We start from the raw sequence: 14,277 nt of genomic DNA on the forward strand, positions 1-14,277 counted from the left end.
AACCCAGGGTAATGATAATGAATGCACATATGGTCCTGATAATGAATAAACACAGGGTAATGATAATGAATGAACCCAGGGTAATGATAATGAATGCACATATGGTACTGATAATTAATGAACCCAGGGTAGTGATAATGAATGAACACATGGTAATAATAATGAATGAACCCAGGGTAATGATAATGACTGAACCGAGGGTAATGATAATGACTGAACCGAGGGTAATAATAATGAATGAACCCAGGGTAATGATAATGAATGCACCCAGTGTAATGATAATGAATGAACACAGGGTAATGATAAAGAATGAAAACATGGTAATGATAATGAATGAACCCATGGTAATGATAATGAATGAACCCAGGGTAATAATAATGAATGAACCCAGGGTAATAATAATGAATGAACACAGGGTAATGATAATGAATGAAGCCAGGGTAATGATCATGACTGAACCCAGGGTAATGATAATGAATGAACACATGGTAATGATAATGAATGAACCCAGGGTAATGATAATGAATGAACCCAGGGTAATGTTAATGAATGCACATATGGTCCTGATAATGAATAAACACAGGGTAATGATAATGAATGAACCCAGGGTAATGATAATGAATGCACATATGGTACTGATAATTAATGAACCCAGGGTAGTGATAATGAATGAACACATGGTAATAATAATGAATGAACCCAGGGTAATGATAATGACTGAACCGAGGGTAATGATAATGACTGAACCGAGGGTAATAATAATGAATGAACCCAGGGTAATGATAATGAATGCACCCAGTGTAATGATAATGAATGAACACAGGGTAATGATAAAGAATGAAAACATGGTCATGATAATGAATGAACCCATGGTAATGATAATGAATGAACCCAGGGTAATAATAATGAATGAACCCAGGGTAATAATAATGAATGAACACAGGGTAATGATAATGAATGAACCCAGGGTAATGATAATGACTGAACCCAGGGTAATAATAATGAATTAACACAGGGTAATGATAATGAATGAATCCAGGGTAATAATAATGAATTAACACAGGGTAATGATAATGAATGAACACAGGGAAGAGTTGGCTAAACACACTGGACCACAGAATACATGTTTTTGAAAAAGGGGTTTATTTGATCTTGAATGAAGTTAAACACCCCCATACAGCTGAATGAATGAATCTTGACAACTCCTATTGCCATTGACAACATTGAGTTGATAAGACAGCACCAACAGTTGTGGGAGCCGGCTTAGAGAGTCTTAGGGAATATTTACCCTGTCTGTCTGTAAGGAAGGTCAGTGTTGTCTGACAAAGCCTGTCAGACATCTTGGAATAAACAATGAGGACAGAGATCACACGCGCACGCACGCACACACGCACGCACGCACACACACACACACACACACACACACACACACACACACACACACACACACACACACACACACACACACACACACACACACACACACACACACATACACACACACACACACACACACACACACACACACACACACACACACACACACACACACACACACACACACACACACACCGGTCCACCCTCCCCCAACCTGCTGTTCAGTGAAAAGTCATTCTGTGGTCTATTGACCAGCCCCTCTGGGGCCCCCTCCCTTTGTTAAAGACACAACAAAATAATTTGACCTGATGTGTCGTTGATTGATCCCGGACTTCCTCCTGGGAGATCACCTATGCGTTAGTTGCACAAATCCACTCCAGTTCCAATGTTCCCTAATGTTCCACCTTGGGGAAGCCTAGGGTTTCTGACTAATTAGAGATGCTGGGGTTGGAGCAGGACATATGATTGTTTGAGTTTCAGGGCTCGATATATACGCTTGTCAGCTTGCCCGGGGGGCAAGTGAAACAAATAGTTGTACAAGCAGATTATAGATTTAAGTTGTAAAACAAAAATCACAATATCAAACAATTAGGCTACTTCAATCAGAATCAGATCAAAGTGTCCTCTGGATGCAATGTTTTGCTCACTGTCCTCCCAATCTCTGCAGAGCGCATCGGAGTAGCATTTCTGTCGGCCTGCATTGATCGGCACGAGGGGACTTTCAATCATCTAGTTGCGAGATGTGTTTTTGAGATCAAAGCGAGCCGTGTTTGCACATTTGTTGATTAATAGTTGCTAGGGAGTTATTTGCCTGTTTCTAGCAGATTTTTGGTCAGCATGGTGTGCATCACCTGGGTGTGTGGCAGTGGGCCATTGAGAGAGAGGCACTAGATAATCAGCTAATCTACACAATGTTTTGAATTGGCTAGTTAACTATGTAACTATTCGCATGTATTCATATACTGTCCCACATCCTAAAATAACTTTCCACCAGCTCTCCTGTGGAACCCCAAATGGCCAGGATGCAGTTGTTACAGGGTGCACCGTTGATGAAACCAATGCTGCAGACTCTGCTTGTAAAATCGTCTCTCAAGCGCTCACAATTGGCTAGGATCGTCCTCTATTCAATAGTGACCATGAAATTATGACAAAGTAAAACAATATTCTTAGAATAATCTCATTGGGTGGCCAGGAGAGACCATGAGATATACTGGGTGTGTAGGATGGCCAGCCCTTCTCCTGTAGAGACCAGGAGAGATACTGGGTGTGTAGGGTGGCCAGTCCTCCTCCTGTCGAGACCAGGAGAGATACTGGGTGTGTAGGGTGGCCAGCCCTCCTTCTGTAGAGACCAGGAGAGATACTTGGGTGTGTAGGGTGGCCAGCCCTCCTCCTGTAGAGACCAGGAGAGATACTGGGTGTGCAGGGTGGCCAGTCCTTCTCCTGTAGAGACCAGGAGAGATACTGGGTGTGCAGGGTGGCCAGCCCTTCTCCTGTAGAGACCAGGAGAGATAGTGGGTGTGCAGGGTGGCCAGCCATCCTTCTGTAGAGACCAGGAGAGATACTGGGTGTGCAGGCTTTTTCTCAAGCCCTGCTCGAACACACCACATTGTAAAATAAATCAGCTGCTCAACAGGATAAGCTGACTCTGGTGTGTTTGAGCAGGGTTGGATAAAAAGCCTGCACCCCCAACAGCTCTCCAGATGGAGTTCGGACCACGTGTTTTATACTGTAGCCGATCAGTGCAGTTTTTTTTTACTTTGCGGGGGGGTAAGTGCCTTGCTCAAGGCCACAATGGCAGGAGATATACTACATGGGATCAGAGACCAGCAGCCTTCCATTGACAATACCAGTGAGACCAGCAGTCTTCCATTGATAATACCAGTGAGACCAGCAATCTTCCATTGACAATACCAGTGAGACCAGCAGTCTTCTATTGACAATACCAGTGAGACCAGCAGCCTTCCATTGACCATACCAGTGAGACCAGCAGCCTTCCATTGACAATACCAGTGAGACCAGCAGCCTTCCATTGACCATACCAGTGAGACCAGCAGTCTTCCATTGACAATACCAGTGAGACCAGCAGCCTTCCATTGACAATACCAGTGAGACCAGCAGCCTTCCATTGACAATACCAGTGAGACCAGCAGCCTTCCATTGACAATACCAGTGAGACCAGCAGGCTTCCATTGACAATACCAGTGAGACCAGCAGCCTTCCACTGACCATACCAGTGAGACCAGCAGCCTTCCATTGACCATACCAGTGAGACCAGCAGTCTTCCACTGACCATACCAGTGAGACCAGCAGCCTTCCACTGACCATACCAGTGAGACCAGCAGCCTTCCACTGACCATACCAGTGAGACCAGCACTTCCATTGACAATACCAGTGAGACCAGCAGCCTTCCACTGACCATACCAGTGAGACCTGCAGTCTTCCATTGACAATACCAGTGAGACCAGCAGCCTTCCACTGATAATACCAGTGAGACCAGCAGTCTTCCATTGACCATACCAGTGAGACCAGCACTTCCACTGACCATACCAGTGATAATAGTGAAGGTGAAGTGGCTCCTGGCATCACCTTTCTGGCCCATGGTGTTACAGACCTGTTTTTCAAGTGACTTGAGCTTTCTGACACGTCAACATGATGTCCTACATGTCTGAAGGACAGGTGGCTAAAAATGATAGTGTCAAACCCTGCGTTTGTATCAGCCATCAGCCGGGCTGGTCTCCTGTTGAGCTCTCTGTCTCTGGGTCTAATGAGGTATAATACTATTCCTGTTGAGCTCTCTGTCTCTGGGACTAATGAGGTATAATACTATTCCTGTTGAGCTCTCTGTCTCTGGGTCTAATGAGGTATAATACTGTTCCTGTTGAGCTCTCTGTCTCTGGGTCTAATGAGGTATAATACTGTTCCTGTTGAACTCTCTGTCTCTGGATCTAATGAGATATAATACTGTTCCTGTTGAGCTCTCTGTCTCTGGGTCTAATGAGGTATAATACTGTTCCTGTTGAGCTCTCTGTCTCTGGGTCTAATGAGGTATAATTCTGTTCCTGTTGAGCTCTCTGTCTCTGGGTCTAATTGGGTATAATACTATTCCGGTTGAGCTCTCTGTCTCTGGGACTAATGAGGTATAATACTGTTCCTGTTGAGCTCTCTGTCTCTGGGTCTAATGAGGTATAATACTGTTCCTGTTGAGCTCTCTGACTCTGGGACTAATGAGGTAAAATACTGTTCCTGTTGAACTCTGTCTCTGGGACTAATGAGGTATAATACTGTTCCTGTTGAGCTCTCTGTCTCTGGGACTAATGAGGTATAATACTGTTCCTGTTGAGCTCTCTGTCTCTGGGACTAATGAGGTATAATACTATTCCTGTTGAGCTCTCTGTCTCTGGGACTAATGAGGTATAATTCTGTTCCTGTTGAACTCTGTCTCTGGGACTAATGAGGTATAATACTGTTCCTGTTGAGCTCTCTGTCTCTGGGTCTAATGAGGTATAATACTGTTCCTGTTGAGCTCTCTGTCTCTGGGACTAATGAGGTATAATACTGTTCCTGTTGAGCTCTCTGTCTCTGGGTCTAATGAGGTATAATACTATTCCTGTTGGGTCTAATTAGGTATAATACTATTCCTGTTGAGCTCTCTGTCTCTGGATCTAATGAGGTATAATACTGTTCCTGTTGGGTCTAATTAGGTATAATACTATTCCTGTTGAGCTCTCTGTCTCTGGGTCTAATGAGGTATAATACTATTCCTGTTGGGTCTAATTAGGTATAATACTATTCCTGTTGAGTTCTCTGTCTCTGGGTCTAATGAGGTATAATACTATTCCTGTTGAGCTCTCTGTCTCTGGGTCTAATGAGGTATAATACTATTCCTGTTGGGCTCTCTGTCTCTGGGACTAATGAGGTATAATACTATTCCTGTTGAGCTCTCTGTCTCTGGGACTAATGAGGTATAATACTGTTCCTGTTGAGCTCTCTGTCTCTGGGACTAATGAGGTATAATACTGTTCCTGTTGAGCTCTCTGTCTCTGGGACTAATGAGGTATAATACTATTCCTGTTGGGCTCTCTGTCTCTGGGTCTAATGAGGTATAATACTATTCCTGTTGGGCTCTCTGTCTCTGGGACTAATTAGGTATAATACTGTTCCTGTTGAGCTCTCTGTCTCTGGGACTAATGAGGTATAATACTATTCCTGTTGGGCTCTCTGTCTCTGGGTCTAATGAGGTATAATACTGTTCCTGTTGAGCTCTCTGTCTCTGGGACTAATGAGGTATAATACTGTTCCTGTTGAGCTCTCTGTCTCTGGGACTAATGAGGTATAATACTATTCCTGTTGGGCTCTCTGTCTCTGGGTCTAATGAGGTATAATACTATTCCTGTTGAGCTCTCTGTCGCTGGGACTAATGAGGTATAATACTATTCCTGTTGAGCTCTCTGTCTCTAGGACTAATGAGGTATAATACTATTCCTGTTGAACTCTCTGTCTCTGGGACTAATGAGGTATAATACTGTTCCTGTTGAGCTCTCTGTCTCTGGGACTAATGAGGTATAATACTGTTCCCGTTGGGTCTAATTAGGTATAATACTATTCCTGTTGGGTCTAATTAGGTATAATACTATTCCTGTTGAGTCTAATTAGGTATAATACTATTCCTGTTGGGTCTAATTAGGTATAATACTATTCCTGTTGGGTCTAATGAGGTATAATACTATTCCTGTTGGGTCTAATTAGGTATAATACTATTCCTGTTGGGTCTAATGAGGTATAATACTATTCCTGTTGGGTCTAATTAGGTATAATACTATTCCTGTTGAGTCTAATTAGGTATAATACTATTCCTGTTGGGTCTAATTAGGTATAATACTATTCCTGTTCAGACCACTCACCTAGCCCAGTGTCCATTGTTTATCATACTGACTGGGAGAGAGACCACTCACCTTGCCCAGTGTCCACTGTTTATCATAGTGACTGGTAGAGAGACCACTCACCCAACCCAGTGTCCACTGTTTATCATAGTGACTGGTAGAGAGACCACTCACCCAACCCAGTGTCCACTGTTTATCATAGTGACTGGGAGAGAGACCACTCACCTAACCCAGTGTCCACTGTTTATCATAGTGACTGGGAGAGAGACCATTCTCCTAACCCAGTGTCCACTGTTTATCATAGTGACTGGGAGAGAGACCATTCTCCTAACCCAGTGTCCACTGTTTATCATAGTGACTGGGAGAGAGACCATTCTCCTAACCCAGTGTCCACTGTTTATCATAGTGACTGGGAGAGAGACCATTCTCCTAACCCAGTGTCCACTGTTTATCATAGTGACTGGGAGAGAGACCATTCTCTTAGCCTATTGTCCACTGTTTATCATAGTGACTGGGAGAGAGACCATTCACCTAACCCAGTGTCCACTGTTTATCATACTGACTGGGAGAGAGACCACTCACCTAACTCAGTGTCCACTGTTTATCATAGTGACTGGGAGAGAGACCATTCTCCTAACCCAGTGTCCACTGTTTATCATAGTGACTGGGAGAGAGACCATTCTCCTAACCCAGTGTCCACTGTTTATCATAGTGACTGGGAGAGAGACCACTCACCTAACCCAGTGTCCACTGTTTATCATAGTGACTGGTAGAGAGACCACTCACCCAACCCAGTGTCCACTGTTTATCATAGTGACTGGGAGAGAGACCACTCACCTAACCCAGTGTCCACTGTTTATCATAGTGACTGGGAGAGAGACCATTCTCCTAACCCAGTGTCCACTGTTTATCATAGTGACTGGGAGAGAGACCATTCTCCTAACCCAGTGTCCACTGTTTATCATAGTGACTGGGAGAGAGACCATTCTCCTAACCCAGTGTCCACTGTTTATCATAGTGACTGGGAGAGAGACCATTCTCTTAGCCTATTGTCCACTGTTTATCATAGTGACTGGGAGAGAGACCATTCACCTAACCCAGTGTCCACTGTTTATCATACTGACTGGGAGAGAGACCACTCACCTAACTCAGTGTCCACTGTTTATCATAGTGACTGGGAGAGAGACCATTCTCCTAACCCAGTGTTCACTGTTTATCATAGTGACTGGGAGAGAGACCATTCTCCTAACCCAGTGTCCACTGTTTATCATAGTGACTGGGAGAGAGACCACTCACCTAACCCAGTGTCCACTGTTTATCATAGTGACTGGGAGAGAGACCACTCACCTAACCCAGTGTCCACTGTTTATCATAGTGACTGGGAGAGAGACCACTCACCTAACCCAGTGTCCACTGTTTATCATAGTGACTGGGAGAGAGACCATTCTCCTAACCCAGTGTCCACTGTTTATCATAGTGACTGGGAGAGAGACCACTCACCTAACCCAGTGTCCACTGTTTATCATAGTGACTGGGAGAGAGACCATTCTCCTAGCCTAGTGTCCATATTAGGAAGGTATTATTAATGTTTTGTACTCTCAGTGTATTTTGCCACATTGGTTATGGTTACATCATAATGATTTCCTTTTGCCATTTGTTTGATACAAAAGGTTACATTAGACTTGTTTCAATTTCCAGAACGTCTAATACCCTTTAATTAAAAGTGCAATTTCTCTGATCTTGATCGTGCTGTTTCCTGTTTCCTGTTGGTGCTTCAGCATTAATCTGCTGAGTCATCACTTCCAAATGCTAGATCCATCCCCTAAATCTCCCTCCTCTGTTCTCTCTCTCTCTCTCTGTCTCTAGATGCTAGGTCCATCCCCTAAATCTCCCTCCTCTGTTCTCTCTCTCTCTCTGTCTCTAGATGCTAGATCCATCCCCTAAATCTCCCCCCTCTCCCCCTCTCTGTCTCTCTCTCGCTCTCTCTCCCTCTCCATCTCCCCCTCTCTCTCTCTCTCTCTCCCTCTCCCTCTCCTCCCTCTCTCTCCCTCTCCATCTCCCCCTATCTCTCTCTCTCCCTCTCCCTCTCCCTCTCCTCCCTCTCTCTCTCTCCATCTCCCCCCTCTCTCTCCCCTCTCTCTCCCTCTCCCCCTCTCTCTCCCCTCTCTCTCCCTCTCCACCCTCTCCCCCTCTCTCCCTCTCCCCTCTCTCTCCCTCTCTCCCGATCTCTCCCCCCTCTCTCCCTCTCCATCTCCCCCTCCCCCTCTCTCTCTCTCTCTCCCCCTCTCTCCCTCTCTCCCTTTCTCCCCGTCTTTCTCCCCTCTCCCTCTCCCCTCTATCCCCCCTCTCTCTCCCCTCCCTCTCCCCCCTCTCTCTCCCCTCCCTCTCTCACCCTCTCTCCCCCCCCTCTCTCCCCTCTCTCTCCCCTCCCTCTCTCTCCCCTCTTTCTCCCTCTCTCTCTCTCTCTCCCCCTCCCCCTCTCTCTCTCTCCCGATCTCTCCCCTCTCTCTCCCTCGCTCTCCCCCCTCTCTCCCCCCTCCCCCTCTCCCCCTCCCCCTCTCTCTCTCTCTCCCCCTCTCTCCCCCCTGCCCCTCTCCCCCCTCCCCCTCTCTCTCCTCCTCCCCCTCTCTCTCTCCCTCTCTCTCCCTCTCCCCCCTCTCCCCCCCTCCCCCTCTCCCTCTCTCTCCCCTCCCTCTCTCCCTCCCTCTCCTGGTTTAACACATCCAACCCCATCCTTCGGCAGTGTTCTGTGTGAAAGTGCTGCTGATTAAGCAGGGTTAGTCTCTTCCTATTGATCGGTCAGGCCTGTAGGATTTAAATCATCCTAATTGGTCAATAATGTGAACTGCTGAAGCTCGGAGCTATTTTACTGCTGAGGGAACTGAAAGTGGAGCCGTACGTGTGGCTTGTGGAGAGAAGAAGAGGACGAGGAGAGGAGAGGAGGGAAGAGGAGTGAACAGGGGAGGAGAAGATAAGATAAAAGGAGACAGGACAGGAGGAGAGAGGAGAGGTCCTGAGATCAAGCCCCAGCATGTTGGCTGACTGGCAACTAAGATCGTTTATGCAAATGAAGTTTGGCTAAACAAATGGAAAACTATTTACTCTTAAATGCACTTCCTCAAAATGGGTTAACTGACTAAATGGATCTGAAACTTTGTCTGCATTTGTGGTTGACCACGATTCACCTGAATATGACGGGTGAAGGAAAACGTCTCGGTTTCAGGAAAGAAGTTTGGAATTTCTGATATCTGGGCATTTGCGTCCGTAGTAGATTTCATAATGGGCAGAGCCTCGGGGCAGAAAGATCCAGACCCCAAATGTTACAAAGATAAGATGTGTGTCTCATGTGTACCTGTCCTTTAGAGACGATGCTGAGGTGTGCAGCTTGAGCTGTGAGGGATCACACAAGGTTGTCACACAAGGTTGTCACACAAGGTTGTCACCCCCCCCCCCCCCCCCCCCCTCCAGAGCCTTACCACCACAATAATCCCCATAGTGCACTGCTTCACACAACAGCCTGGACATTGAGACTCCTGGAAAAGCTTGAATGGCAAAGTGATGCATTGGAACGCTTCTCTGAGTCTACATCCCAAATGGCACTCTCTTCCCTTTATAGGGCACTACATTTGACCAGAGCCCTATGGTGCCCTATATAGGGCAGGGTTCCTCAACACCTGCTTTTATTTAGCCAACCAGGTCTTTTTTTATTAGTATTTTACATGCTCTATTGTTGGATATAAAATACTGCAAAAAATTAGCTCCAGGTGATTTTAATTTTGGAGAGGTCTGTTCCTAAGTATTCCCACGCATTAACAGAGAGACGTGCAATCATATACAAATGTAAGTAAGGTTGGAAGTTATTATGTTTTCGTCAAACATTATATCTGGTGGGGTCACATTAGTTTGGGCTTCCTGCGGTCAATTTGCAGTCTACAAATGATTTGTAATTACGTTCTGTCCCCCCCCATACCATCTGCTCATCTAGTCTATGATCCTGATATCGGGAAAAGGATGGCATGTTGGACACACACCTGGTCCCCACCCTGATATCGGGAAAAGGATGGCGTGTTGGACGCACACCTGGTCCCCACCCTGATATGGGGAAAAGGATGGCGTTTTGGACACACACCTGGTCCCCACCCTGATATGGGGAAAAGGATGGCGTTTTGGACACACACCTTGTCCCCACCCTGATATGGGGAAAAGGATGGCGTGTTGGACACACACCTGGTCCCCACCCTGATATGGGGAAAAGGATGGCGTTTTGGACGCACACCTGGTCCCCACCCTGATATGGGGAAAAGGATGGCGTGTTGGACACACACCTGGTCCCCACCCTGATATGGGGAAAAGGATGGCGTTTTGGACACACACCTGGTCCCCACCCTGATATGGGGAAAAGGATGGTGTGTTGGACACACACCTGGTCCCCACCCTGATATGGGGAAAAGGATGGCGTTTTGGACACACACCTGGTCCCCACCCTGATTTCTCTCTCCAACCTCCAACAGGCGAAGAGTACAAGGAGCTGCGCGTTTCCAAGGGGGACCATAAAGTGGTGATCCAGGACTTTGATGCCATGAAGGAGTACCACGTCAAGGTTCTAGCTGTGAGAGGGAACCAGCAGAGCAGAGCACTACAAGGGAAGTATGCCGGTATGTATCAGTCTGATTCTATGTCCTTTTGTTGCACTTATAGTATGCCGGTATGTATCAGACTGGTTCTGTGTCATTTTGTTCCACTTATAGTATGCCGGTATGTAACAGACTGTGTCATTTTGTTCCACTTATAGTATGCAGGTATGTAACAGGCTGGTTCTGTGTCATTTTGTTCCACTTATAGTATGCAGGTATGTAACAGGCTGGTTCTGTGTCATTTTGTTCCACTTATAGTATGCAGGTATGTAACAGGCTGGTTCTGTGTCATTTTGTTCCACTTATAGTATGCAGGTATGTAACAGGCTGGTTCTGTGTCATTTTGTTCCACTTATAGTATGCAGGTATGTAACAGGCTGGTTCTGTGTCATTTTGTTCCACAAATTTCTGAATAGTAAAATTACATCAGATAGAAACCTCACATTCATAGCATTGCTTTTGAAGAAAAAAAAAACGTTCTTATACAACAGTATAAATACAAAACATTAAACTACATGTATTCTGGAATGAATAAGTAGCTTTTACTACATTCAATAACATGTCAATGCCCTCCTCCCCAAATCTGGAGGTTCTATCTGAAACCTGACAGAGGCTCTACTAAAGTAGATTCCATTGAATGCTGTCTGGCTGGCCTGGCATCATGACTTTCTGTGCTGTGAGGGGAGAGGAGGAGTGGTCGTTGAAAGAGCAGAGAGCCTTCAGGGTTTTAATGGATCTCTTCACTGTAAGGTTTGGGTCTCTGCCCTATAGAGTGAATGAGGGTTTTAATGGATCTCTTCACAGTAAGGTTTGGGTCTCTGCCCTCTAGAGTGAATGAGGGTTTTACTGGATCTCTTCACTGTAAGGTTTGGGTCTCTGCCCTCTAGAGTGAATGAGGGTTTTAATGGTTCTCTTCACTGTACGGTTTGGGTCTCTGCCCTCTAGAGTGAATGAGGGTTTTAATGGATCTCTTCACTGTAAGGTTTGGGTCTCTGCCCTCTAGAGTGAATGAGGGTTTTAATGGATCTCTTCACAGTAAGGTTTGGGTCTCTGCCCTCTAGAGTGAATGAGGGTTTTAATGGATCTCTTCACAGTAAGGTTTGGGTCTCTGCCCTCTAGAGTGAATGAGGGTTTTAATGGATCTCTTCACTGTAAGGTTTGGGTCTCTGCCCTCTAGAGTGAATGAGGGTTGTAATGGATCTCTTCACTGTAAGGTTTGGGTCTCTGCCCTCTAGAGTGAATGAGTGTTTTAATGGATCTCTTCACTGTAAGGTTTGGGTCTCTGCCCTCTAGAGTGAATGAGGGTTTTAATGGATCTCTTCACTGTAAGGTTTGGGTCTCTGCCCTATAGAGTGAATGATGGTTTTAATGGATCTCTTCACTGTAAGGTTTGGGTCTCTGCCCTCTAGAGTGAATGAGGGTTTTAATGGATCTCTTCACTGTAAGGTTTGGGTCTCTGCCCTCTAGAGTGAATGAGGGTTTTAATGGATCTCTTCACTGTAAGGTTTGGGTCTCTGCCCTCTAGAGTGAATGAGGGTTTTAATGGATCTCTTCACAGTAAGGTTTGGGTCTCTGCCCTATAGAGTGAATGAGGGTTTTCATGTATTTCTCTACTCTCTGTGCCTCAGCTGAAGACCTGGAGGGGGAGGGAGGAGAGAGGGAGAGCACATTGCCTCTGAGACTTGATGACACCGGAGGGACTGAGGAGATCAACGAGATATCTGGAGGTAAGACTGACTGGCTGGCTGGCTGTTTAGCTAGATGGCTGGTGGTCTGGCTGGTTGCCTGGTTTGGCTGGCTGTCACTAGACTGTTAATGTCACTGCAAGACAGTGGGTAAATTACTAAATATAATGCAGTCTCTCTCTCTCTCTCTCTCTCTCTCTCTCTCTCTCTCTCCCTCTCCCTCTCTCTCTGTCTCTCTCCCTCTCCCTCTCCCTCTCTCTCTGTCTCTCTCCCTCTCTCTCTCCCTCTCTCTCTCTCTCTCTCTCTCTCTCTCTCTCTCTCTCTCTCTCTCTCTCTCTCTCTCTCTCTCTCTCTCTCTCTCTCTCTCTCTCTCTCTCCCTCTCTCCCTCTCTCTCTCTCTCTCTCTCTCTCTCTCTCTCTCTCTCTCTCTCTCTCTCTCTCTCTCTCTCTCTCTCTCTCTCTCTCTCTCTCTCCCTCTCTCTCTCTCTCTCTCTCTCTCTCTCTCTCTCTCTCTCCCTCTCTCCCTCTCCACAAGCTGGCTTTGAATATCTGTCTGGTTGTTCGGTTGGCAGACAAAATGCTCCTTTTTATCACTGTGAAATATTTGACCCTCTTTTCCATTAAATGTGAGAATAGGACGGAATGCCTTTGCTTTGGTCTTTATGGGTTCTAGAATGTTGGCAGTGTTCTATTTAACTCTGATCTGTTTAGCATAATATGCAGGTTGGCTGGATGGACGGGGAGGGATCAGGGTCGCAATCTAGCCAAAAAGACACACAACAATTTCGATGTGGCAGACAGACTCTTCAACTTCTACTGGTGATTATGTGTTATTATAATGATTGTTTTTAAAGTATTGAAAGTCACTCCCTCTGACATTTCTGCTGTTACTCAAACCATGGCGTATATATAGAGAGGTCGATGCCTTGGTAGGGTCCATATTATTATAGGGTACGAATGGAATGTGGGTTTGTGGTTTGAGGTCACTACTCAGTAAGGGGGCAAGTGATTTGGGGTGTCGTTTGAACATCTGTGGTATTATCGTTGGAGGAATAACCCTCTGTATCCATCACTATGTTAAATGTTGAGTTATTTTCAGAAAGGCCTTACTGCTCAGTAAAGTTCTAGACCAGGGGTGTTACAACCTGAGTCTGGAGGTCAGGACAACTGGGTGTCTCAGGTCGAAATCAGTCCTTGATTAGAGGGGAAGTGTTTAACATCAGGAGAGGAACTGGCTTCGGGTCCAGATGTTCTGTTCTGTCCTGCCTATTGGCTGATGAATCCACCACGAGATCCCAACAGTGAGTTGGACTGGTACTATTGGCTGATGACTCCACCACTACATCCCAACAGTGAGTTGGACTGGGCTGTTGGTTGATGACTCCACCACTAGATCCCAACAGTGAGTTGGACTGGGCTGTTGGCTGATGAATCCACCACTAGATCCCAACAGTGAGTTGGACTGGTACTATTGGCTGATGACTCAACCAATAGATCCCAACAGTGAGTTGGACTGGTACTATTGGCTGATGACTCCACCACTAGATCCCAACAGTGAGTTGGACTGGTACTATTGGCTGATGACTCCACCACTAGATCCCAACAGTGAGTTGGACTGGGCTGTTGGCTGATGACTCCACCACTAGATCCCAACAGTGAGTTGGACTGGGCTGTTGGCTGATGACTCAACCACTAGATCCC

General features: G+C 46.0%; 1 protein-coding gene across 5 annotated transcripts in view; it reads left to right on the top strand.

Moving 5' to 3' along the window:
- col14a1a (collagen, type XIV, alpha 1a) overlaps positions 1-14,277 on the top strand; it is a 244,399-nt gene that overhangs the window by 17,741 nt on the left and 212,381 nt on the right. For all 5 annotated transcript variants that reach the window (XM_036935521.1, XM_036935515.1, XM_036935520.1 and 2 more), the window contains exons 4-5: positions 10,769-10,912; positions 12,520-12,618. In XM_036935521.1, the coding sequence (XP_036791416.1) occupies positions 10,769-10,912; positions 12,520-12,618 (243 nt within the window). The remainder of the gene's footprint in view (positions 1-10,768; positions 10,913-12,519; positions 12,619-14,277) is intronic.

This window comes from Oncorhynchus mykiss, chromosome 2 (assembly GCF_013265735.2).
Source record: "Oncorhynchus mykiss isolate Arlee chromosome 2, USDA_OmykA_1.1, whole genome shotgun sequence".
NCBI classification, from domain to species: domain Eukaryota; kingdom Metazoa; phylum Chordata; class Actinopteri; order Salmoniformes; family Salmonidae; genus Oncorhynchus; species Oncorhynchus mykiss.